The sequence below is a fragment of the Diuraphis noxia genome, unplaced genomic scaffold (assembly GCF_037042655.1).
Source record: "Diuraphis noxia isolate RWA-SAM2 unplaced genomic scaffold, SU_Dnox_SAM2 contig0004, whole genome shotgun sequence".
NCBI lineage: Eukaryota > Metazoa > Arthropoda > Insecta > Hemiptera > Aphididae > Diuraphis > Diuraphis noxia.
In genome coordinates this window covers 15,788,939-15,816,844 of record NW_028301714.1, presented here as the reverse complement: position 1 = coordinate 15,816,844, position 27,906 = coordinate 15,788,939, and the positions used below count along the sequence as shown (strand labels likewise).

The following is a 27,906-nucleotide window of genomic DNA, read 5'->3' as shown; positions in this document are numbered from 1 at the left end:
TTAATTACCTAGTTTTTTTATATTTTCATTAAGCAGATATTGTTAAATTGTCAATGATATTGTTTTTGTAATAGATTTCATGCAACGGGTTTTTTAAAAGCCACGGGACATGGTAAGAATATTCAAATTCATCAACAAAACCAGTTGAAGTAGGTAATATTGTTATAAAAACCAACGCAGCAGTATACATCAACTCTTGTATCGCCGTGTTCACTTCAAGAATAGGTAACCGTTTGCCTACTTACCTACCTACCTAATGTTTTGATATTATAATTTTTCGTGAGTACCTACCCATTTTTTTTTTAAATATTGTAATTTAGGTTGCTTATAGAATAAATTAAAAATTGAATGTTTTTAATTTAGGTATATTATATTATTGACTCTATTTTTATAATGACTAGATACTTAAATAATATACACTAATGATACAAGTGTACCTATATATTATACACTTATACATGAATTTATATCATTAAAAAGCGTATTAGAAACCTTTTATAAAATGATCGATTTACTTATTTTTGTTATAAATTATAACTCATTTTAATTAATTAATTATCGGAATATTTAATACCAATAATAATACTTTTAATACTTATACCTTTAAAATAGACGGTAATCTTGAAGTTGGATGAAAAAAACACAAATGCCTATAAGGGTTTAATAATGGATTTTGTTATTATTCTATGTAGTTGTCAAGTTGTCTAATATGAATACTAATTATTCATATGTGTTGGTTTAAGTACATTTACGTCGTACTATATACAGAGACACAGAGTGCAGAATATACAAGCTATATATAGTTTAAAACAATATTTTTTTCTGTTTTTTTTTTAGTTTGACACATTACAAAGTTAACCACCTAAGAGGTGAACATCTAGAGTCCTATACGGCTGTACGTAAGTTTTTCAAATATTTAATTTCTTTAAATACTTATATACCTATATCTATAAAAGTATAAATAATTTGAGCTAATAATAAATTAATTTAGGTAAGAAGTACTAATAAAGATGGAATAATTAATTTGATATTTCAATTATTTAAAAAAAACCTACGTATGTACGTAAACTTTAGTAAACCTTCTTGTTATTTTATTTTTATTATTTGAATATCGCCTAACTAAAATTATGACATTTCAACCATGATGCGTTTGAACGAACATAGATATAATGTATATAAACGACAAAATATGTGTGAAATAGTGGCCTATATATAATATGGCCAATATATTTTGTCATATAGGTAGGTACATAAAGTACATATAAAAAATAAAACTAAAATGTACAAAGGATTTATTAGGATAACATTATTATAGATAATAGAGCGTCAAATTTACACCTGCTTATTATTGAAGAATTTGGTGCAGTTAAGAAAATATTTTTTTTTTAATTGAGATGGTCGAGAAAAATAAAGAAGAGAGAATGAGAGAGAGAGAGTGAGAGAGACCGGTAGACAGCTAAATAAACTATAAAGTAATGAAAGTCACCAATCACCAGTTCAACACCATAGTTTTAGATGGTAGTGTAGGTGTAGCTGTAATATTTTGATTGTTTACGTGGTTTTCTTACTATCTCTGTAACCTATTGTAATAAGCACTAGTAACTATAATATAATATAATAGGTTACATTTATCGAGTTTAAACGGTTTGGCTATTAATATTAAAATGAGTATAATGCGATTTTATTTTGGTATTTAAATTATAGTGCCTATATCTAAGTAGACATATAGTAATAGTGTCAATGTATCATTTATATACGTATATTGCAATTGTATTATAATATTATATAGTTATAGTCTATAGCTATAGTACCTACCCACATATACGTAATTAATGTAGCCATAGAGTAAAGATTTAAATGCAATAGATATATTAATATTAATATTCTCAATTATCTTAACATAAACATATCACATAATATTCTATTATTCTATATTGATTTAAAGTAATTGTTCTATTTATCGTAAATTTATTTATTTATTATTATTATTTTTTATTTATTTAAGCCTCAACAACTAAGGTTATTGGCTAACATTAACATTAATAAAGATATATTGAAATAAGGTTGTGTACAGTTTAGTTCTTTGTAGAAATGTTATAACGTTGCAGTAGTTTTCAAGACTGGGTCCAACGTCCAACTGCTTTATATAGATGATCCGTACAAAGTAACACTAAAGGCTAAATTAAAAATGTCACAAAGTTTTTTAGTGCCAGGAGCAAATTAATTTTGGGGGCTTTAAACACGATATAAAAAAAAAATTAGTCACAAAGATTTACAAAATGTAAGCAAATTTGACTTACCAAGGAATTGGTATATTATGCTATACTATACCAGTGTAAATGTAACTTAAAGTTTTCACTTTTCAGAACTAAAATAATAGGTATATATATGATATAACTCTATAACTATATAGTTATTGTCCAACTCTGTTACAATATCGATACTATAGATAACGAATTTGGATATTTTTATCATTAACCCTTAACGCCGGCTAATCATATTCACTATACTTATTTTTTATTATTATTATGTGTTCCTGACAAGGTCATCTAACTTGTTGATAACATATTTTAACATTTTTTAACAATTTGACTGTTGATAATGCATAATTGATCAAAAATTATTTTATAGAAAATTACTAGAATTTATATCGATAAATATATAAATGATTAATAGAATAGAATGATAGCATAAATTATATAGGTATAATATTTTAGATGCTGAACGAAGTGATGAATGTATTGATTTTACAATGATGTGTGTTTTTTTTTTTCTTTTGTGTCTGTGTACAGCATAACTAGTCGAAATAATGCTTCGATTTCAAACTTTTTTTCCAATAGTTTTCAAAAAAATCAAGAAAAACAAAAAAAAATGACAGAAAAACGGGAATTTTTACGCAAAATCAGTTTTCGACCAAATCGATTTTTTTATATGGTTGTAATTCAAAAACTAATCACTTAAATACTTGAAATTTTCACCAAATGTTTATGTTAGTGTTATCTATATACAGTTTAATTTTCAAAAATTTTTGACTTTTTTTTGAGTTATTTATAGACCACTGAAATTTTCAATTTTTTGAGAATTTTTTTTTGAAGTGTCGGTAAAAAAATTTTGGACGACCAAAAAAACTTGAAAATTTAATACAAGGTTCCTTATGAGTTGTTCTTATTTAAGCTAAAAAAAATTAAAAATCGTAAGTCACAATTTTTTTTTATAAGCGTTTATAGTTCAAAATTTTATGAAATCTGTCGAAAACGCGAAAATTTGCAAGTAATTTTGAAGTTGAAAAATCATAAAATTTTTTGCGTTTATAACTAAGGATTAAAAATACAACACTAAGTTCTCAATAAGTTTTGCTTCAAGTAGCTATAGAGAAAATTCGAAGGATCATTATAGGAAAAATTTTAAGTGCGTTTGAATTTTAAATTTTTACGAAATAGCGTAACGATAACGATTTATCATTTATCCTGAAACGATTTTAAATATTTGTTATTATTCAAAAAGTATAAGTCCTAGGTACTTGAAAATTTTACCATTTATTAAGATTGGAATTTTCTTTACATGATTTGATTTTCAAAATATTTTGACTTTTTTTGAGATATTTATAGACCACTGAAATTTTCAATTTTTCTGAAAAATTTTTTTTGAAGTGTCGATAAAAATTTTTTGGCCCAATCAAAATACTTGGCAATTTAATACAAAGTTCCCCATAAGTTATTCTTATAGTGATTAAAAAATTATAAGAATACATAGGCACAATTTTTTTTATAAGCGTTTATAGTTCAAATTTTTACGAAATCTGTAGAAAATGCGAAAATTTGCAATTAATTATGAAGCTGAAAAATCATAAAAATTTTTGTGTTTATGACTAAGGATTAAGAATACAACACTAAGTTTTCCATAAGTTTTCCTTCAATTAGCTATAGAGAAATCTCGATACCTATCATTGCATTCAAATTTAATCCCATCCATTACAGTAACCTACAGTACAGCAAAGCGAGATCCACGACTTACCCGCTTTTTTTTTTTATTGCTTTTTTATATTAAAAGTATTATTGGTGTTGAGATAGTGCATCACGATTCACGGGGACTTGTCACTTAGTTAGAAATATTACGCGCTATTTGCATTGTTTTGTTAAAAAAGTTGACCGTGATATTCTGTATACACGTTTTAATTATTAAAAGTTTGAAGTCTGTGTGAAGGGCTTTGTTTTTGACGAACCAAGGAGCATTGGATATTTTTCGTTTTTTCGTAGTATTTTTTATTAAAAGACTTGAATTTTATTTATATGGATTTTGGCACAGTTTCCCCAGATAGGGGATTATATATAGGTAATACCAATATTATAATGTACTATAGGTAAGTATATAAATATTCTTATACTCGCATTATTTAAACAGGGAAATATTATATCATAGTAGGTATTATACCTATAATAAGCTACACCTATTATTTATTAAAAATAGCGTATAGTGACCGATCACCTATATCAACTATATTATTCGTACAACTATTCGTTCAATAATATGATGCGAAGAGAGTATAATTAATAACTATATATTTATATTACAATAGTCAATAGTGTTATACTTCATAGTTTATATTATAGGTCAGATATCTGTACAGTGATGTGCTAAATTTTATTGACGTTCCTATTAAATTTATTTAGGTATTTGCTACCTTTTGCCGTCCTATGACACTTCCCCTCCCTCATTGGAGCGGCTATGGATAAATACCTATTGATTATGCTAGTAAACTAGGAACTTTTAAGTGTTATAGTTATTTTCGTTATGGTTTTCGCATTTATCAGAATAATGCAAATCGAAAAATGATATCATTATTACAATTTATAATAAATTGTAGGTATTGTATGTAAATTGAGTCCGACACATACATATATTGTTTAGAAAGGTTAATGGGTTAATCAAATTTTCAAGATCTAAATTTATAGGTTTTGGCGCTGAATCGTGTCACGTATTATTGTTCACACGGAATAAATACATTTTAATTATAATTTATCATATTAATAGATAATTTTAAATGTATAATACATATAATATATGCAATAAAGCTCCTTATTCATTGTTTATAGTCAAACGAAAATTCACATAACGCACGATAAAATGTCACCGTTAATATATAATATTGTAACACTAAATACTAATTGGTAAGTAGGTTTATAGGTGCTTACTATTCTACATGAAACGGAGTGCCCTATAACCTTAATGGAAAATAAAACCTCGGAAATGATTCAACTTTCAAAATAAAATTCTGGAATTAATTTGCTGTGGAAACGGAATTCATTAAAACGGAAAATATAGTTTTACAGAAAATTATGAAGTTTATAAGTATTATGGTACCTATTTATTTCTCAGACTCATCCGGACGCGATGCAGAATTCGATAGCGGTGACGGTTGCGGCACTCGCAGTCTTGCTGCAACACGGGGTCACCGGCCTCGACAACGGGTTGGCTTTGACACCACCGATGGGATGGCTCGCATGGCAGAGATATAGATGCATCACAGACTGCGAAACGTATCCAGACGAATGTGTCAGGTAAGTGAATATTGTGAATAATGGAAAACAAGAAAACTCGACAAAATACGTAAGAAAATAAATAGAAAAATACAAAAATTAGCAAATTATTAAGTTAGAAATTCATAAAAATTGTCGTTTTTATATTTGAGATTTGAAAATTGAATACAAAATCCCTCATAAGTTTTCCTATACTTAACTTTTCATAGAAATAATTTCTACTGAAAAATTAAATTAAGACTTTATTAGTGTTTGAAGTTGTTTTTACAACATTGAATATTTTTTCGATTTCTTATGTTCTTATTTTGTTGTAATTCAAAAACGAATAACCGTAGATAATTAAAGTAAAAATAAGAAAATTAGTTAGAAATAAGTTTTTTTAAGCGACTAGTGTTCTGCCTTTAACATTAATCTGGTACCTATATCGGAATATACCATCACTACCATAAAAATGTATAATACATTAACATATTAGGAATAAAATTATGTATAAAATATAACGTATACAAGCTAACCAACTGGCTATACGAATCTAGTAATCTACGAATCACAACATTGTTATAAAAAAACCTAAAAAAAAGTTAATACAATTTTTTTAAGCTATCATAGCCCGTAGGTAGCTATAGCTAGGCTAATGCAAATACTTAGTTGATTAAGTACTAAGTGAAGCCTTTATCTTATAAAGTATTATTTATTTTGTATCATAAAATATTATAATCTGATATCTATATTGAGACGACATTCGTATTATAATAATAACAAGGTATACTTAATGATTTCGCGTTTTGTGTTCAATAATTAATTAGAATATTGTGTTACGTATATTTAGCGAAAAATTGTTCATGAAAGCGGCTGATTTGTTGGTCAGCGAAGGCTACGCTGACGTGGGTTACAAATATGTAATTGTGGACGATTGCTGGTTGGCCAAGAACAGATCGGCCGATGGGAAATTGGAAGCCGACAAGAAGAGGTTCCCGAGTGGTATCAAAGCACTGGCTGACTACGTAAGCTTAAATAAATAAATTTACCAATGTTATCATATTATAAATTATAATGCAACTTTATAATAGATTAGAATTTTATACCTAAACATAAACCACATCGAATATTGTTATGTTTTTAATATTATTGAAAGATATAAAACAAATACAAAATAGCAACCCTTCATTGGACCTGACTCATGGATTCGTTCATCGTTATCTCTATGTATATGTGAGTCTTATACATAAAATAAATAACTACGAAAGCATCTTACAACATAGGTACCTAATGAATTGATATTCCAAATTTTCAATTTACATTTTTGTTGTTTTTTGTGCGCCAGTGTCCAGCATAGATATTATTATAATGTCTATACATTATGTGGCAATATACTAATATCAAACTTGAAAAATGCTATAGCCTAACTGCCTAACTGTATAATATATAGGCGATCTCTTGTCGGTTTATTCAATAATATTTTGGTCTCAAAATTTAAAAATAGGTACATCGTACCCACATATAACATTATAATAATTAATAGGTATTTACTTTCTTTAAAATCATAGATAATGTTATGGGCTTCTAGTTTAATGTTGTAGGCCACAGGGGTTCTGTCTGTCAAAAACGACAAAATGTTTTGTGAATGCCATAGAATGTCAATTTCCGAGCAGATAATGGGTTTTATGTAAAGGTGTGAGTTTGTATTATGCGAGGTAATATACATAATACACAAGGCCATGTAAGAATTTTTTTACACAGGTCGCATGAAAATTTTTTTAGTAAATATCAAGAGAAAATAAATGTAATGCTTTAGAATACTTAAAAATATAATCTACTATGAATTGTAAAAAATATAACTAGTCATTTTAGGTACATCAGAATTGGCAACATGACTTTAGATATTAATTTACTCTAAAATAATTCTTATACTATTGTATCTTTTAAGATTTTTTTCTGAAATTATTAAACCATTTAAAATTTGGTTTTTATAGTTTTATAAGTATTTGTAACCTGTGTTCAATTTCCAATACCATAAGGTACCAACTGCTAAACATATAAAAGAAATACAGTATTTTTATTTAAATGGTTATATGTGTGCGTATAAAATAGAGAGGAGACAACAAATACATGTACTGCATGGGGACGCATTAAATGAAATGATGTGCTGAATCCCAGAATCTAACGACACAGAATTTTTAAACATTTGTCGATACCTGTTGTATGCGATGCCAATAAATTGTATAATATGTTGTATTTAGGTTAGGGACTTGTATAGCTCTAAAAAATTCCCAAATATACACCAAGAAATGACCGAACATTCGCTAAGATGAGCCTAAAAAAATATTGGTGCCTACATATAATAAATAAGTGGTAAATTAAATGTTAATTTTATTATTGAATCATGAATTGAAAATTATTTAATAAATTAAATGTTTATAGGGTAATTAGCTTAAGTTTTAGTCTTCTAAATATTTACTGCGCAAATAAATATTTCCTGATTTTTTCAAACGTGAATATACAACGATTACTTGACAGTAAACCTTTTTACACCGAAAAACTTCCTTCGATATCTACAAACGACATTGAAGCTTACATAAAATAAACTAGCTGATCATTATTTGACAAGTTCTCAAGCAATCGTTCCATATCTTTAACTTCGCCGCTTAAAATTGTTGACATTTTTAATACCTACAGCATTTTAACCAGAATTTTTTTTTTAAAACGTTATGTACTTCTTTACGACTGATTTGCCTTTCGTACAGTTTGATGATGATGGTAAATAGCATATTATCGGTAGCATTAATATATTATTTATTTTCGATCGGTTGAAATATGTATAGTTTATAATTTGAAATTTAAAAAAATTGTAAAAATATAAAAAATAATCATTAATCAATATCCTGCAAAATCTATCAAATTTGCACATACAAATTTTAAAGCTGATATGTTGTGCGCTATGTTTAACAATAATTAACAAAAGTGTGTAAATGCCTAGTAGTTCCTAAGCCTAGTTCTATTATAACTACGAACGCAGATACTTTATAAATATTTAACTTGGTCTGTTAACACTAATTAATACAAAATTAACACGTATTAAGCACAAAAAAAAGTAAAGTAGATTAATAATCTTTGTTTAATCACATTGCTACAGGTACACTCTAAAGGATTGAAATTCGGTTTGTATCAAGACTGGGGTGAGAAAACTTGCGCCGGTTATCCGGGTGTACGGGGCAACGAAGAAATAGATGCCAAACAGTTCGCAGAATGGGAAGTTGATTACGTAAAATTAGACGGATGTTATTCGGACGTCAGGGACATGGACAAGGGTGAGATTGCTTAAAAACACAACGATTGCTATTTCCTAAAGTATTATAAATATTCACAATGTCATGATTTCACAGAATAATTTTTACCGACATGAATAATTATTTTCAATATTCGGTGTTTAAATAACGAACTAACTAGCATATAACTCGTCCATAGGTTACGTCGAATTCGGGCAACTCCTAAACAAAACGGGGAGGCCTATGGTGTACTCATGTAGCTGGCCGGCGTACCAAGAAAGCAAGGGGATGCGGGTAAGTGTGATTATTGCAAATTATTTTGGTTTGTGGTTCTGAGGTGTGCGTATGGAATTAATGACTTTATTATTAAAAATATATACGTGTTATTACACTATATACGTAATACATTCATTTTATAATATTATAATATTACCCACATGATTTTCCGGCCCTTTTATGTTATCAGTGGCTTATTTTGGAAAAAACTGATACAATGAAGTTAGTTAAAAATTATAATGCGAAACCAAAATTTAGCTTTATAACCCAACGTAGAAAATTCGTTTTGAGGTGTAACCGTAGATGGGCATTAAAGATTTATTTAAAATCCTTATAGATATTTCTCACAATAACAGAAAAAGTCGAAAAAGTGGGCACTACTCTGCATAATATAGTTGTCGAGTATATCATCATTGTGATGGATGTGTTAAATCTGAAATCAATGATTCATCATTGCATATTATGAACAATAAAACGAACGGAAACGTATCATATCCTAGCATAATTTCAAGAAATTATAATATATGATCCATATTTTTCTTCTTCTATATAAAAACCGGAAAATTATACGCTTTTTATAGCCATGAAATGTTTTCGAATTTTATTTATTTTATTTATAAATTATTTTATATAACTATTAAATTTGATTATTTATGTTAGGATACTAAGAGACACAACGTCTCTCTTTAGAATATTTTTTCGTATGCAATGATTTATCAACTATCATTAAATTCAAATGTACCTAACACATCTATTACAATTACTTTCTCGTATACTACCATACAGTAAACTCAGTAAATTGATGCCCACTTATATCCACCTTTTTTCTTGTATTGAAATTTGGTCCTTGGTCTTTAAAGAAGACTAAACCAATCTCAGTGAGTGAAACTGCATCACCTGTATATAGAGACTAAATTGTCACAATTGGTCGGATAACTTTAATTATTTTGTTGGGTATTATTTTCACTTAGTTGATAATAGTGTCATCTTCCATATTTTGATTTTATTTATTTTATTTTTTATTTTTCACATCATCACGTGATAAATTTATCGTCAACAAAAATTCTCGTCAAGTGCAGATTAATTACGCTTTGATGGCTAAACACTGTAACCTGTGGCGTAATTACGGGGACATTGATGATTCGTGGAGTAGTGTAACAGACATTAGCGATTACTTCGCATTAAAACAAGAGTTCTGGGCACAGTACGCGGGACCCGGACACTGGAACGATCCAGACATGGCAAGTGCACGCTCTGTAATAGATTATGAATTATAATATAGCGACGTCAAAATATTGTTCAAATAATAAAAAAATACTTATATATATATATGTATATCCCTATAATCATCCAACGTTCATCCAATCAAATTCCAGGTAATCCACCCAGGCGTCTAAAAAGGAACTGGTGTAGGGACCTAATCTCTCCTTAATTCACTTTCCACGGGGTGCCGTCACTGGGCAACTCCCCCCTCCTGTAAATCAATCACCATCACATTTACTTATTGTATAACTTGTAAATACAGATTGTAAATATTATGTTTTGTTAAATAAAAAAATATATATATGTAAACAGGGTGGATTCTTTTATCAAACAACACTTATTATTTAAAAAAGTATTGACTTTTTTCAAAATATTTTTTTACTTCCTTTTTACAATTAATCACCCTGTATATATATTATGCATATTATTTATTACGCACAAGTTTATACATAATCGATCCATATTATATGTTTTTTTTTGCAGCTCGTGATCGGTAACTTCGGTCTATCGTTCGATCAAAGCAAATCTCAAATGGCTATTTGGACCGTGTTGGCCGCTCCCCTATTCATGTCCAACAATTTAGCCGGCGTAACCTCGGAGTTGAAAGAAATATTACAGAACAAAGAAATCATAAAAATAAATCAAGACGTTTTAGGAATACAAGGCACTCGAGTATTTAGGGTGAGTACTCGTAATCTATTCTGAATTTAAAAATGGTCTATTGAAAGTCGAAGTTCGCTTAGGATAGTATTTTATCGACTCATCGTCGCATTGTAATAATGATTTATCATTACATTTAAATTTAGTTCATAATTTAATTACTATGAAAATTGTTGATCTCCTCCAAAAAGTCAGTTAGCCTTCATCATAATTTAATTCACAGAATGTTGGTTTCCATTCAATTTTATTTTCGTGACATATTGGTGAACTTTAATTATTATAATTTTAGTATCCTATAATGTATTTTTCTTGTGGGCTATGGCTGTTAATATCATCATAACAATCCATTATTATTACCAATAAGTACAAGACTACAAGGGGGATGTACTCTGAAACTATTCAATATTCATTATCTACAACGGTATTCAGTCAAAATGAACCAAAAGGTTGATTTATTGGAATAAAGACGTGCTACCTATTTATTTATATTTATCATAGTAACATATATAGATTGATATTTTAAGATATGAAGCATATCCAGTCCAGTATAGAATTTACCGCTTAAATTTACCAAACATAATTTAAGTTTAAATTATATATTAACCGGTAAAAATTCTTCTTATTCTGTATATAAAAATGCACCCAACAGCTCAACACTAGTACAGTTCAACTAGGACTCAAGTGTTGGAGGGGGAGCAATAGCCTTTACCTGATATTACATTAAAAGTAACCCAGGAAGTTTCCCCTCACATATATTCATTGAAAAATAAAATAACTATACATAAAAAAAAAAAAAAACTATTGTTTATTTATTCGTAGCATTTTTCGCAATAATAAAATATACATAATACTATATCAGCTGTTTATTATAGTTCAGTAGGGGTATATAAACATTATATACAATTATGTATAATAATCATGCCATTGAACCGACATAAATCATTTCCTTCAAAATAAATACAGACATACAGATAATACCTATTTACTACATTTATCATTGAAAATAAAACATAATATCATCAGGTTTGAATGAAAATTAAAAGATTTAATTTTTTCCAAAATATAATAATTGCAGTTGAATTTTAAAAGGTTTGTTAATATTTTAGAAAACCATTGAGGCATTGAATTATTACTTGTATTTAGGGAAGACTAAGCCCTCCAGCCCCATACTTGTGTCTAAGTTTGTAAGTGACACTAAATATAATGTATCTTAATACAATTTAAATATTTTATTAAATGTGCTTCACTTAAAAAAAGTATATTAACAATTGTTTAAGGTTTAATTGGTTAATAAAATAATAAGTAAATTATTATCTAAAATAAAACGCACAGTTAATAGTTATTCCTCGTCTAACGTTTACCTTTCGTTGTGTTACTGTACTTCAGGATAAGAGTATTGACATTTGGACTCGACCAGTCGAACCGGTTCATCATGGAAATTATTCTTATGCGGTGGCGTTTGTAAGTCGTCGAGAGGATGGCGCTCCCTATGCGTACAAAATAACTTTGGAAGACTTAGGACTGAAGCATTATTTGGGTTACACTATTAAGGTAATTACTAATTATTACTGAGTAATATCATATGGAAAGTTATTTTCTTTACTTACACATTAGTATTCAGGCATACTGCGCCACATAGCCAGTTATATGTATGTACTATGATATAACAAAGGTATATTAATCAATAATCATAAACAATTTGATTGAAAGTGAAGATCTATGTAGTTATTTGAAACCGTAAATACTAACTTCGTCAGTAATATTATTTAACATATTTTTAAAACTTTTTTACTTTTTTGCATGAAGACATAAAATATGTTCATTTTCATATAATATTCTTAATTTCTTATATGTTCCAATGCGGAATATTTTTCAGAGAATTTCAATATATAAATATCGAAACATAGCGGGATATTTTTGCCCTCTTTGAAGAACATCAATATTGTTTTTCAATAACTTAAAATTATATTTCAAAAAAATGTTAATACTATGAGAAAATAAGTGTACATTTAAAATATATATAATATAAAATAATACATACCCAATTACACATATTGTAATATATATATAAATACCTATAGATTGCTAAAACAATCAAATTTATTATTTTTATAGCTGGTGTTTTATATTACATTTCTATAATTATTATAGAAATTATAGTATAATATAATAACTTCTGAATTGCTCAGTGGTGGCGTAATTTATTAATTCGGAGAGTTATGTTCCGTATTCCCCTAGGCCCTGACCAATAAAACTTTTTAAGGCAGTGGCACATCATGTTTATGTACTAATTAGTAATTGTATTCATATAACACTATTATTATAGGTATATGAATAATATAAAAATCCGATTTTCTTATTTTAGCTGTACATAACTAAATTAATACTACATCGTAATGAACCCTACAAATACCGATTTCATAAATATATGTTATAAATTATAATATTAAATTTTGGTACAAAAATAAACGAATGAGCGGTCGGATATTACTTTATCGCAGATCTAACTATATCAATAATTGTACCTGTGTAACTCATAGCTATGTGAATATTAAAATATTACCTATACACAATTATTTGTTTCCATGCGTAAATATTTTTATACTTTTACCAACTATATTGTATACATTATCTTTTATGAACTAAGATAATATTAACTGGAAATAACTTGGTTGCCCGGGTGTGGGGGGTCCGGTCCAGTTTTAGTATGGATTTTGTGTGGAAGGTAGAAATTGACGGACCACCCTGAACCTAGTGGTGTATCATTGTAATTATAATTTTGGTATAGGGATTTGTATAAATCTATTAATATTTATAATTTATATAAATAACCACGGATTAAATATTAAATACATGATTAGGACTATGGGAATTAGTCGCCAGGATAAGACAAGTTATCTAGATGACATTGTAACCTCCCAATTTCCCCTTCTATGGAATTTCCTTACACAAACTGGACCCCTAATACGAATATCGTTTCCAGCCTACATTATCTTAGTTCATTATATCAATATACTAAAATGATTGCATATTGTAGGTAAATTAATAGAAGAAATAAAAAAAAAAAGGTGTGGGGTGTAGGTCATAAATAAAACTAAAAATAACATTTTACATTTCCCGGCCCTCCCCTCAAAGACCATAGACAGACCAATTTACACTACCACCGCATGATTTTGAGTAAATTACACTTACCTATAAGGGTCTTATAGTTATAATGGCTTATTTACGAGTTATTATTTTCATATTTTAGTAATTTTATTATTCATCCATTACAGAATTTGTTTCATAAACCGACCTCAAACGTAACCATACATTTCGCCTTGCCAAAGACTACAGTTCACATACGAGTTATTCCGTCAGGTAAAATAATAAACACGAACATTAGTATAAAATAAGTATTTAGTATTAATGATAATTATTATTAATTTATTTAAATCAGGTGTTGTGTTTCTGCGATTCGATGTTATAGCGACCGAGATGTTGCTGGAAGATAATATTCATAACGGCGCATCACTCAACAAAACCATAACATTTAAATAAATCCAGTTTTATAAAAATATGATACAGGTTTATAGTATGATTTTTAAATATATATATATAACGTATCTACAAACACGAAAATGTAATAATGCTGTGTATAAACGATACAATTTATATATACACGTAAGTAAAATAAATATAAAAACACTTTTAATGGTATATATTGATCCGTGTTGTGTAAACCTACCTAAGAATCTAAGATATTGTTATAAAAAACCTCAATAATTATAACATTATGTAATTGTGTGTGTGTGTGTGAGTGATTAATTTAAAATGCACATGAAATAATTATTTAATGTAATACGATTTACAACTTACAAAATACTGTCCAACGTCAATATAAAAATGTATAGTTGTTTAATAATTTCGTTATAAATTAATAATAATTAAAAATATATTCACCCAAGCACAATCTATACATAATATAATTAAATGGCTCATTACTTTACTCTTTACTCAAATAAAGTTGTAATGAAATTACCTTATTTTTAACATAGAAAAGCATCTACAACATTTCTTAGCGATTGTAGCAACGCAACAAGAAATAACTAAAAAGGTATAATTTGAAAAATATGTACAAAAAATTAATGTATCATTAATACATATGAGTACAAAATAATATTTATTAACTATTAAAAAATATTACCATCAAATGGTTATAATAATTAATAATTTTGAAATGTTTTGAAAATTATTTGGATTTATCATTTATGAGGCAAAATCGTATATTTTAATACTTCCAAATTTGATTTTTTTTAGGTTCAACTTAAGATTTTTAAAAATGCATACATTTTATCGAAGATAACAATTTTTTTGATATAGTTACGCATCCAATTTCAAATTCTTAAAATATCGCAAGTTGAAAGTTCTACAACGCTTAGAAGTTAATAGAACGGTACTGCCTAATTCTCCATTTATATATTGCACTGAATACATACACCGAATGCTATTACCAGCGGCGTGCGCAGGGGGGGGATGATGGGGGATATATCCCCCCATGGGCTTTTATTTAGTAGTTTATTTATTTAGTCTTCTAACGAGTGGATTTCGGATCTCTAGTTCATCAACATAAACATAATACATTTTTATTTATGACATCCCCCCCATACCAAATTCCTGCGCACGCCACTGGCTATTACCTAAAAAGTGACTATTTAGGAGTTAAGATCACTGGGTTGATAAAAAAATCACCCTGTATTGTACAATAATGTATTACGACGATCAATCATGTTATTCAAATAATTTCAATTTCCAATTAGCATTTGTCAAATATCAAAGGGCGTCTGTGTCTTGTCCGCACTGCGCACATAGAGTTTAATAGCCGAAACCCAAAGGATATTATTAAAATACAATATTTATTTTATTTTATTTTTTTTTTTTTGTAAGGAGAACCCGCGGCAACATAGGTCATTGGGTGTGGGGAGGTACGGTAGGGATTATTTTTGTATGTTTGTTTGTAGGTTTTTAATTGGGTAGGGTTGTAACACGTGTTTGTGTAAGTGTGGCAAGGATATGTTGCTAAAAATCCCGGGTGGTCACCCATCCGGGAGCTAGCAACTGCGGCCGGTATACGTACGCTCAGTGCGTTTCCGCAGATTGAGCGTACGACCGCGCCTCACCAAGCCACATTAATTTTATTATTATGAGTCCACAGACATAAAATTCTCGGGTTATTAACTTTCGTAAGTATTTTTTTCTTAATCCATTGAGGTAGGGAAGTATACATAATGCATAAAAATATAAATTTATTTTTATAATCATTTGTCACACATACATATAATATACAGTCATGGTAATAGTATCAGAAAATCACACTTACTCGGTAAATTAAGTCCTGGGAAAAAACAGGTAGTAGGTAAATTGGATCCCGGAGAAAAAAGATTGTAGGTCCCGACTACTAATTAAAAAAAAATCAATTTCATTATTAGGTATTATTATATTTATATATATTATTATTTACCTATTTAATTTGTACAAATAATAAGTCTCATTAGGTATATTATTAAATAGGTACTTCAATTATATTGATAAAAAATATTACAAAATAAATACAAATTAATTCAAAAAATTAAAATTAATTTAATTTTTATAATACTGTGAATGATGAATAAATACGACAGTAATATTATAATCTGATTCGAGTTTATGAAATCAATAATATAAATGAAGTTTTTACTGAGTACTATGAGAACATAATATGATTGATATATATAATAATAATAATAATTTTTTTTTTAAATTATTATTCGGGACATACAATCTTTTTTTGTGGTACCCAACTTTCCTACTACCTGTATTTTTCTAGACTCAATTTACAATACTCCTATACCTCAAAATTTAAATATCACTCGGGCGGTATGCTATTATAGTGTAATACTTTACATAATAAAGAAGGTATTTTTTGTTTTATTACCTAAGACGACAAACAATAATAAAAAAAAGTATATGATACTATAGTAACTACATTAATACAGGTTAACCAATAAGTATATAGTTATGATTTGTAATGCTGCTACAGCTGGCAGTTGTTCATTTTTCACAGTTTTACGATTCTCGCCATAGGTCGAATAATAGTAACTAATAAGGTTTATCTTTAATCTGTGTGCTATGGCGCAATTAAGACTTCAAATTTTCAATACAGCGGTTTCGAAACATTTTACAGATGATTTGTTATGTATGTGCACGCGCGCATACCACATTACTACATAGTGTCTCCTAATCTATAGGCGACAGCGTGTTGAAAAAAACCGGTTGAATCTGGTGGGTGGCTCTCGGGTAGTGTGTTACTACAATAACGAGTATTGTACACACAACACTGTGCTGATCCAGCGGCCGACCACTCGTCGATATAAATAATTGTACAACAATATAGTATTACACTGAAATTCACAATCGTCGTAAGTACTCAAAACGAGTCGGACGTCTATATAGCATAATATAATATTCGGTATAAGACGCGCATTGCAGCTGTACATTTTTGGTGCAAGTCGAGGTGCAACCCGACGGTTTGACCAGAGAACGTGAATAGGTAAGTTAACTATTATTAACACAAAATATAGAGAAAAAAAAAGAGAAAAACGTCTTCCCTGAATTGAAGGGGTCAATGGATAAAGGTGTTAACTGACATTTTTTCAAAAATGCATTTTATTGCATGAATAAAGGTGTTATAATGTTATAAACATTATATCAAAATTTGATATGGTTTTATTTAGTAGTTACCAAAATAAAAAATTGATAAGAGTGTTATAAGAAGAATTAATCATTAGTTGTAGTGGATAAAAGTGGTAGTGTATGTTAACTCCTTAGAACAAAGTGTTATTGGATATTACCGCCTTTATCCATGCTGTTATTGAATTAAATTTCGGTGTTATTTTGTATATGTATTTTTAGACATTATCTGCAAATATTATAACAACTTTTCTTCGTGGATTGTTTTTACTTTAATTATTGTTATTGGTTAATTTTATTATTATCAAATAATAATGTTATTAACAATTTTTGTTTGTTTGATATTGATTATCGCGATCGGTTCGTACGTCGCGTTCGTTTTGATTTATTTTATATTTTTACATTAAAACTGTGGTTTTTGTGTTGTATTTGGTTTGGATTAATTTATCCAATAAAATAGTTATCTTATTGTGTTATGTTTTATTTACTCTACACATTATGAGTTCTCGAGCTAAATTCCTAGTGGATAAAGCACGTGAAATCCAAAATATTACTCCATTAAGCCGAACTAGACCTAAGAACCAAATTAAAAATAATTTGGAAGAAAACCTTTTCAGTGATTCAGGTAAAACATATTTTGTTGTTATACTATTAATTATTATTTATTGATAAATTTACACATATTAACACTAGGTATTGATAAAAATAATTTAATGTTACAAAGAAAATAATTAATAACTTCTAAAATTGTATTTTAAAGATTCTTTTCAAGAATATTCGAGTGATGATGATTACAACCCCAGTTCTGTACAAGCAATATCAGAAACTTCTTCGGGTACAATATATTTTTAATAATTAGTATGTTCTTACTACTACTCATTTTATCATATTTCATGCATTTTTAAATCTTATCATAGGGTATAATGGGTATATTGAAAGTGCCAATATTATATTAGATAGTCCAAAAGAGAATGTAAATGATAATAATTGTTTATCTACTTATGAGTCACTAGCCTCATCAAGGAAATTGTTGTTTAATGGATCAGATTTGAATACATTTAGTAAGTATATAAAAGAAAAAAAGCAACTATTGAAAGGAAAACAGGCAAACAGTATACAACACAAAAAGGAGTGATTGTTCCAGCAAAGTGTGCTAATGAAGGTCAGCTGTGTATGTCAAAATGTCGCTTAAAGTGTACCACTACAGTAAATTTGGAAAGAAGAAAGCTTCTATTTGAATCTATGAACAATATTTTCTATCATAAGCTTAATTTTATTATATTCTGTTTTTCTAAGTACAAGTATTATTCATAGTAATATTATAAATATTGATTTGGTTAATATTTGATAAAAGTTAATTAATTTTTTTTTTTCATTGGTGTTTCAAGTTCTAAACATAAAAGTTATATTATATTGTTTTTTGATTAATAATGTATTTTATTAAAAATAAATTATAAAAACATTTTCTCCTTATAACTCATTTATTCACAGTACCTATTACATATTTATACCATTATTTTATGGATAAAGGTGTTAAATAAGGTTTTTTAGTTACATGGTGGAAGTACAATATCCAAGTTATAGTATGTTACAGAGGACCCCTAGACCCATATTAATACTCTTATAAGTAATTTCATATATTGAATATCAAAAAAGTTCCATGGCTTACAAATATTTAGTTACAAAAGTTGTGTTTGTGAACAATTTCAAAAATGTTAGTTAACACCTTTATCCATTGACCCCTTCAATTATATTATAATAAACGTGTTTAAGGTGAAAAAGCTTCTGTCGGAATGATCACCACAGTGATACGATGGGCTTGCTGCAGTTTGATCATCGTGGTGATGATATTAGGCATCGACGGGCTCGACAATGGACTCGCTCTCACACCACCGATGGGTTGGCTCGCGTGGCAGCGATACAGATGCATCACGGATTGCGAAGCATACCCCGATGATTGTGTCAAGTCAGTATCAAATTAGTAAAAATCGTAGGGTGATGAATGGGGCCAATGGGGGTAAACTGTTTAAGATGTCTAATTAATTTGTCAAGTAAATTTTGGAGCTTCTTTAAAGAAAATTTAGAACTTATAATATAAGTATAAGTATATACAATATATTATGTATTTTAACATAGTTTTGAAAAACACGTGATATTTTCATAATGGTTATTTTTAAGCTCTATTAATAACAATCCATATTTTTGTAGCATAATATTGTACAGAATACTTTTCAAATTAACATATATTCTAGGTACTTTAATTTACATTTTTTTAAATGTTTGAATTGTAGTATTGAAAAAAAATCAAATCCCCATTTTAAAAAACAGTTTAAATAAAACTTGCATTTGACTAGATACTTTTTATTAGATATATTTCATTTTTTACTAAAAATTGTTGAACAATATATTTTTCAGCGAACAATTGTTCATGAGAGCAGCGGATTTATTGGTTAGTGAAGGCTACTCTAAATTGGGTTATAATTATGTTATTGTGGACGACTGTTGGTTAGCCAAGAACAGATCAGCAGATGGAAAATTAGAAGCCGACAAAATAAGGTTCCCAAGCGGTATTAAAGCATTATCAGACTATGTGAGTAACACAGTATTAGGTAAAATACTACATGCAAAATAGGATATTTGACATCCAGTAGTAGGACATTTTATTATAGGTTTCGAATAGGTCTGATTTTCATGCTAAAAAGAACCATTTTCATTCCAACACTATGAATAGTGGTCAATGAAATTACTCTATAAGGAGTTTGAAAACAAGTTAGGATTCTAGACTTTAAACAAATGTTTTTAAATGATAAACATTGTTTATAGGGATTTAAAATAAATATGTTAAATTTTAATGTTTTCAATATAAAAATTCATAAAATGTTTAATTTAAATATACCATAGTTTTGAAAATATAACAAGATTTCTCAAATTGATCTCACTGGAATTTAAAAAAAAAAGGAATGAAATTTCATAAAATGAATTTCATTATGTATTGTTGGTAAGAATTAACGAATATATGTAATTGACAATAAATTATCCACTATCCCTAAAAACTGGTGGGTTGCATGATTCAATTAATAATACTACTGCTAAGTATTCAAGTATTTTTAAACATTCTAATTTTATCTGTATTTAAATTAAATGAGTATACTACTAGGTTTGAATATGATTAACCATCATATCCAATCCTTAGCTAAGAACATTTTTGACGCTTTTTATTGGATTTTTTATATATCACCCTTTTCGCAATATGAACATTTTTTAAATATTTTATATATCTACTTCATAACTTGTATAGAATTTAAAATATTATAAGAAAATCAACGTATAAACATAGGTAATTTTTTAAAGTTTGATAATAGGTCATTGGTACTGCTGAATGCAAATTTGGCAGCATGTTGAGTGTGGTTACATGGGTCAGCAAAAACAAAACAAATAATATGTTGACATTCTCCATTCTCTTAATAATTAATATAACTGTCAATAGGTACATTCTAAAGGTCTTAAGTTTGGATTATATGAAGACTGGGGTACTAAAACATGCGCAGGTTATCCTGGAGTATTGGGGCATGAAGAGTTAGATGCTAAAACATTTGCAGAATGGGATGTTGACTATGTCAAACTAGATGGATGTTATTCAAATGTTAGACACATGGACAAAGGTGATGAAGCATTTATATAAAATTAAGTTTTAAATTAAAAAATTATTCATTTAGGCTATCCTGAATTCGGGAGGCATTTAAATAACACTGGAAGACCAATGGTGTATTCTTGTAGTTGGCCAGCTTATCAAGAAGAAAAGGGAATGTTAGTAAGTATTTTGATGTGTACATAATATTTTACATAGTTGAGTAAATTATAAATTTTATTAACAGATTGACTACGCATCAATGGCCAAACATTGTAATCTTTGGCGTAACTACGATGATATTGATGACTCATGGGAAAGTATGATCAAAATCGCAGATTATTTTGCACAAAAACAAGAATTTTGGGCAAAATATGCTGGACCTGGACATTGGAATGATCCAGACATGGTAGTTTAATTTTTAAAAACTTTTGTATTATATATTTATATAAAACTTGAATTTTTAGCTTTTAATTGGTAACTTTGGATTAACATACGATCAAAGTAAAACACAAATGGCTATCTGGGCAATACTGGCTGCTCCATTGCTGATGTCAAACAAATTAACAGATGTACAACCAAAATTTAAGGAAATTTTACAAAACAAAGAAGTTATTGAAGTCAATCAAGACAAACTTGGAATACAAGGCACTAGAGTGTTTAGGGTATGTTTGATTTTAAATTAAATTTACAACATAAAATACCATTATTTATTATTATAACTAGAATTATGGTAGTTAAATGAATAAAAATAAATATTTTTTATTAGGACAAGGGTATTGATATTTGGACTAGACCAGTTGAACCTTTCAACAATGGATACCATTCGTATGCAGTTGCATTTGTAAGCCGCCGCGTTGACGGTGCTCCTTATCCCTACAATATAACATTAGAAGATTTAGGTCTAAAAAATCCTAATGGATATTCAATTATTGTGAGTTACAATATATTTTTATTAATTTATTCAATAAAACATATTTATGTTAATTATCAACAGTTAAATAATATGATTGTATTGTATGATTCTTAGAACCTTTTTGGAAAAGAAAAAAGTCCAACCACTGGTATTTATTGTCCAAAAACAACAGTTAAAGTTAGAGTTATTCCTTCAGGTAAATGTATTAAGGTTTTATATTTATAATACACAATTAACTGTATTAATTTTATGAAAATCTTCACAGGAGTGGTTTTTTTGCGAATGAACATAGAAAATTCAAATTTACCATGTACTAATAACAGCAAAAGTCAATTCTTCAAGTAATAATCAAGAATACCCACAGGAAATGGAAACAACTAATAAGTTTTAGATTGTAAAGTTTATATTTTTTAAATATTATTCATTAAATAACTTTGTGATCAACAAAAAAGATGCTTTAGATTTTGCTCAATAATATTTATGTCAACAAAACAAATTACAAATCCTTAAGATACATTATAAGTATAGGTTTTATTATTTATAGTGATTGTGACAATTAAAGATCTTACTTGTTTTATATTTCTAGAACACTGGAATTCTCCAATAAGTTTATCACCTATAAATTAAAATTAAAACATACATAAATACGTAGGTTCACTATTTTAAATCATCCAATATTAATTATATAAAATCATTAGGTCTAGGAAATACAGCACTAAAAACCTACAATAAAGGTTAAACCAACAATAAACCTACAAAAAATTGCCAATAATGCTACAAAAAAGCATTTAACCAGGAAAATGTAACTAAAAAAGACTTAAACATTTTTAAGTTTATCTGAAAAATATTTTTAAAATCAAAAAATAATTAATTAAACACATTTTTATATGTTCTCACCAATTAATTCTTAGAACAACTAAGTGCAATTTATAAATATTGAAAAAAATAAATTGAAAACTGTTTTATTATATTTTAGGTACCTGTCATCACAAAATCTAAGAATCTATTTTCAGAAATATTTTCCGATAAGGCGATAATATTTCACTACGAATTCACAAAATATATATAATTATACAATTAAAATAAATGAAAAAATAATAATTTAGATAAATATATAGGTAAATGTTAAATATGCGTATAATTAACAAAAACCAATTAAAAAGCTAATAAACTGACAAAAAAGTACCAATAAAGCATTTATTTACGAATATCACAAGAAAAAGCAAAAAAAGCAAAAACAAAATTGTATAATTGAACTCTGTGATGAATGAATCGAATTTTGTTTTTGATTAGCTATGTCCTGGAGTACTATGAAAGAAAATGTATAAAGAAAAAAGTATATAAGAATTTTTTTTTTTACAATAATACATAATGTTATACTGATGTTACAAATGATATCAAGTATGGTACATATATTTAGTTTTAGATGTATCATAATTTCATGTATTATGTATCATAATTGATTTCTTGAAAAAAATTAGCAACATATTTGTTATAATACTGAGCATTAAGTTAAATATCTGAGTCCTCCGAAAATATAAAACTTTTCAACAACCAGTTTTTGTGTTAAGTGTGAGGGTAAAATTATTGGGTGTACATTAGATGCCGACTCCAGATATGCATATAATTAATTTTTAAGTAAAGTATCTTATTTTATTTTATGTTCTACAACTAATTTTAAATATAAAAGAATTAAAAGCAATTTTACTTAGAAACCAATGTATTAGTTCACAATATTGAACAAATCTCAAATTAAGAACTGAAAAATTACCTTCATTGACATCGATTGGATCTTGCAGAAGAAATACTGTCTGTTTCCAATGAGTGGGCGGACAACTTGGAGCTGTTGATAAAATCACAGTGTTGTCATTATCAAATCTTGAATCAAAGTATCCGACTATACTAGTCATTGAGCATGTTTTTGTAACATTAAGTTTAAATTCTACTTTAAAATTAGTAGAATTTGTATCACATGTATACATATCAAATGTACAAAGTTTATATTCATCGGTAACAATTCGATCAACAGGCACAATTTCAACTTGAGCTTTATTTAAGGTTTCTGTTCTTAAAGATGGCATACGAAAACCATATACATCTGACCAAAATCCCAAAATGTCTTCATATCTATCTGTAATTTGTTTAAAATAAAGTAAATTAAAGAACAATTTAAATTATGAAATAATATAAAACAAAGATCCAAGTACTCTTAAATGATTAAATTTAGTTATAATTTATTCTCACCCGTATCACTCACACCACAGATGAATAGGTTGCATTCATTTGGCAACATGATTCCATTTTTATTCAAATACTTGTCACGGGCAAATATCAAACTATCTAGCATTGATTCAAATAACAAAAAATATCCCATCCATTCAGAAACAATGGCATCAACTTTTTCTACAGGTAAAATGACATCCTCAATTCTTCCTTTGATTGAGACAATGATATCATCAAATCCGTTTTCTCTGAAATTTGAATGCAATATGTTTTCATTTATCTAGTATTATTTTTACAAGGATGTTGCAAATTCTTACCTAAAATTGTCTGTAGCATTGTATAGTATATCAGCTTCATCCACAGCAAAAACTTTAGCTGCTTGTGCTTTTGCCATAAACATAGAGAGTATTCCACTACCTGTGCCTAAATCTAATACAGTTTTACCATTAAATGAAGGTGTGTTCAGTAATATAGCAGAGCAATAACTTTCTGTTCGTACTTTATCCTAAAAACAATTAATTTATGTATTAAACAGTCATTGCTTATAATTCAACATAAATAATTTAATGTTATTTATTATAGTTTAAAAAAAAAAAAAGTGTCTTCGTAAATGTTATCATTGTATGAATTTATTCATACACTTTAACTGTTCAGGAGAAGTTTTGGATACAAAACATTTTCAAAGTATGTTTCATATTTGAAGTTCTCAAAATTGTTTTGGAGAACAACCTGAGGTTCTGAAACGTTTTTACATAATTGTGTCAATGACACCACCTTCGATTCAAACATGGAGGCATTTGCTGCTGCGTGTATAATAAGTAGATTAGGCTACTACACAAATACATAAAATAGCCAACGTAAGATTTCAAATGTGAAATCTATAGGTTATAGCTGCTTTAATAAGACAGCATACAACAAGACAGGTTTACTGTACGTCCACTACATCACACCGACTATGGGCACCCATTTACCTATGTCAAATACGTGTTGACATGGGCGTTGAATATGTTAATTTATTATTGTTGTGCCCTTTTAATAAGTAACTAATTATTTACTTTGAGCATTTCATAATGGATGTCAACAGATGAATATGAACCAAAATAACCATGATCATCTTCTAAGTTTAAAGTAGATGCTGTGTTAATGGAATCTTCTGGCCGAGCAGCCAAAACTTTTGTTAGTGTATCTTTCATTTGAAGCATTTGACTATATGCTTCTGCAAGTTCTTTTTCTTTTAATTCCAACTGAAAATTTCAAAATTAAACATTACTTCAATAAGAATAATGAAAAAGAAAAATAGAACAGTTATTGCACTCACTTGTTTTGTAACTGTTTGAATTTTATTTTGTATATGGCTAAAATGTTCAGATGATAAAGTAAACTGATTATTTTCAAAATTGACTGTATAACCAGATTCTAATTCTTTTTCATCTTCAACTACATCATCAATATCTGAATCAAAAATAAAACAATTAATAATATAACTATTTATATTTAGGTACCTATGAAATATACCTAACATAGTTAAGATAATAAATATAAGTTTAAAATCAGTTTGAAAAATTTTTACTAGAATAACTGAATAGCAAGAAAATAAAATAAAATGACTTATTAGTATGTAACCCTATACTAAATTATCATCGAATATATTACTATATAAATATCTTATTTTAGCAAAATTTAAAAAACCTGTTTGGAATGCGCAAATTTAAATGCAAGTTGCATTTTATACGGAATATTTTGGTATTCATATCGTATGCGGTACCACATAGTTAAAAATATGAATGAATACATAAATGTAGAATTACAATATATTTATTAATGTAGAATTTCAATATAATATTTAATTAAACGAAAAAAAAATATAAAAATATGCATTAAAATATTTAGATAAATTGAATTAGTATATGTGTTAAAAATATTAGATAAAGAAAGATAAAGCTTAATAGCCGTCAAATTCCGCCTTCAGATAATGGGAATGACCAAAAAAATATTTATAGATGCGTGGCAGTAGACTGCAGATGATGTGTAGAAACATACTTAGTAGATGACAAATGTGCGGTAGACCACACACGACATGAATACCAATATTTTAAAACATTACTTTTACTTTTCAAGCACAACCGTATATTTTGTGGCAAGGGCAGTAAGTGAGCTATTTTAGTGGGAATCGTTTATAGCAGTAGAGAACTGAAATTCACCCAATACTTCCTGATGAGCAAACAGTGGTATTAGATCCAAATGATTCAATATTTCCAAGATTTTATTTTTAATGCGCGAAATATCTTCATTTAGGTGCAATAACTATGTAAGTACATCCATTTACAATTTGGATTATTACCTGGGACATTGTTTACGCATATGTTGTCACCATCTTTCAAGTCTACATCAAACCAACAACTATTTTCAGCAGGATGATTTTATTCCCTCAATACTTTTATCAGAATTACCAAAATTTTAAATCGCATTGATCGCACTTTATGTATATTATAGACTTAATATTTTTGATAGCACTACCTAGTACCTACATAATAACTTTTTATGATAAATTGAAAAAAAAATTCCTTATGTTTTCTAACAATTAATTTTGATTGTATTCATGATATCATAATAATAAAACGCTTCGACATAGAAAAAGTTCTTCATGATTTATATTTTATTGTAACATTTTATTATTTTATTATCAGTATCGACGTATAATGCAAGAAAAGTCGTCCTCTGCTTTACGTAAAATTTTTCCATGAGTAATGTTAGGTAACCTAAAGATCACTTTTGTGGGTACTAAGTCTTCTTAACTGTTTTTTTCAAATACAATAGAACATCATCGAATTAACCCTAGGGTTGGCGGTATGTGGAATTTGTCCACTGGTATTCGATATGAGTTTACATACCGTTATTTAACGGTGTACCGGTATGTCAGTATGTATCAATAAATATTGCTCGCACGGTAAATACCGCTTGCACGATAAATACCGATCGCTCAGTATAATATACCGCTTGTACTGCAATTATTTTTTTAATTAATTTTTTTGTGATAAAACTATACAAAATAACTTTATAATATTATACAACTAATGCCTTATTTACTTTTTTAAACATTTTAAAAATAAAATATAAATCAACTTAATAATTCATACCTGATAAGTAAACTTAAATTTAAAAAAAAAAGTATTAGATATTATTTTCCAGATACACAAGACTGCGCTATTATCGTGACTATCACAATATGTCAATATCTTAACAATAATAGTCTTGTATGACAGGAAAGCACCAAAAATAGATTTTAATTTATTTAATATTATTTTTGCTACATATAATTGTTGCTCCTATGACTCCTAAAGTTGATGTTAAATAAAGTTTCTCAAGGTATAAAAACAACACTTGCTGGTAACCGTCAGTTTTTTATTTAAATATATTAAAAAACATCTG

At 27.9% G+C, this 27,906-nt stretch overlaps 3 protein-coding genes across 8 annotated transcripts in view; 2 read left to right on the top strand and 1 right to left on the bottom strand.

The window, feature by feature from the left end:
* LOC107163388 (protein arginine N-methyltransferase 3-like) overlaps positions 1-27,906 on the bottom strand; it is a 32,097-nt gene that overhangs the window by 3,319 nt on the left and 872 nt on the right. For 2 of the 4 annotated variants that reach the window (XM_015510793.2, XM_089226527.1), the window contains exons 3-8: positions 25,796-25,929; positions 25,533-25,721; positions 24,795-24,982; positions 24,499-24,725; positions 24,026-24,385; positions 22,717-22,870 (exon numbers count right to left, since the gene is read on the bottom strand). In XM_015510793.2, coding sequence (XP_015366279.2) covers positions 22,761-22,870; positions 24,026-24,385; positions 24,499-24,725; positions 24,795-24,982; positions 25,533-25,721; positions 25,796-25,929 — 1,208 coding nt within the window. In that variant the 3' untranslated portion in view covers positions 22,717-22,760. Of the gene's footprint in view, positions 1-16,421; positions 16,440-22,716; positions 22,871-24,025; positions 24,386-24,498; positions 24,726-24,794; positions 24,983-25,532; positions 25,722-25,795; positions 25,930-27,906 lie in introns of those variants that run through there. The other 2 variants (XM_089226526.1, XR_016191548.1) reach the window with 2 other exon arrangements.
* LOC107163391 (alpha-N-acetylgalactosaminidase-like) lies at positions 127-14,701 on the top strand. Of its 2 annotated transcripts, none has more exons than XM_015510799.2 (11): positions 127-279; positions 838-895; positions 5,377-5,558; positions 6,367-6,541; positions 8,671-8,845; positions 9,003-9,097; positions 10,159-10,320; positions 10,826-11,023; positions 12,389-12,553; positions 14,278-14,362; positions 14,442-14,701. In XM_015510799.2, exons 3-11 carry the CDS (start codon positions 5,392-5,394, stop codon positions 14,540-14,542), a joined length of 1,323 nt encoding a protein of 440 aa, XP_015366285.2. In that variant the 5' UTR covers positions 127-279; positions 838-895; positions 5,377-5,391; the 3' UTR covers positions 14,543-14,701. The 2 variants fall into 2 exon arrangements, with proteins under 2 accessions (XP_015366285.2, XP_015366284.2); XM_015510798.2 differs by having other exon boundaries at positions 838-899.
* Positions 17,279-22,705, top strand: LOC107163389 (alpha-N-acetylgalactosaminidase-like). 2 transcript variants are annotated; one of them, XM_089226525.1, is made up of 12 exons: positions 18,035-18,335; positions 18,471-18,545; positions 18,628-18,771; positions 19,484-19,676; positions 20,126-20,300; positions 21,198-21,372; positions 21,427-21,521; positions 21,586-21,747; positions 21,806-22,003; positions 22,108-22,272; positions 22,369-22,450; positions 22,520-22,705. In XM_089226525.1, the coding sequence occupies exons 1-12, from the start codon at positions 18,209-18,211 to the stop codon at positions 22,597-22,599; spliced, it is 1,671 nt and encodes a 556-aa protein (XP_089082651.1). In that variant the 5' UTR covers positions 18,035-18,208; the 3' UTR covers positions 22,600-22,705. The 2 variants fall into 2 exon arrangements, with proteins under 2 accessions (XP_015366280.1, XP_089082651.1); XM_015510794.2 differs by lacking the exons at positions 18,035-18,335; positions 18,471-18,545; positions 18,628-18,771 and adding an exon at positions 17,279-17,570.

Bases quoted from the DNA above. Each gene is read 5' to 3' on its own strand.
- LOC107163391 (XM_015510799.2), top strand. From the start codon at position 5,392: ATGCAGAATTCGATAGCGGTGACGGTTGCGGCACTCGCAGTCTTGCTG. The intron at 5,559-6,366 runs GTAAGTGAATAT...ACGTATATTTAG, and splicing joins TATCCAGACGAATGTGTCAG to CGAAAAATTGTTCATGAAAG. The intron at 10,321-10,825 runs GCAAGTGCACGC...TTTTTTTTGCAG, and splicing joins ACTGGAACGATCCAGACATG to CTCGTGATCGGTAACTTCGG.
- LOC107163389 (XM_089226525.1), top strand. From the start codon at position 18,209: ATGAGTTCTCGAGCTAAATTCCTAGTGGATAAAGCACGTGAAATCCAA. The intron at 21,373-21,426 runs GTGATGAAGCAT...TTATTCATTTAG, and splicing joins TGTTAGACACATGGACAAAG to GCTATCCTGAATTCGGGAGG. The intron at 21,748-21,805 runs GTAGTTTAATTT...TTGAATTTTTAG, and splicing joins ATTGGAATGATCCAGACATG to CTTTTAATTGGTAACTTTGG.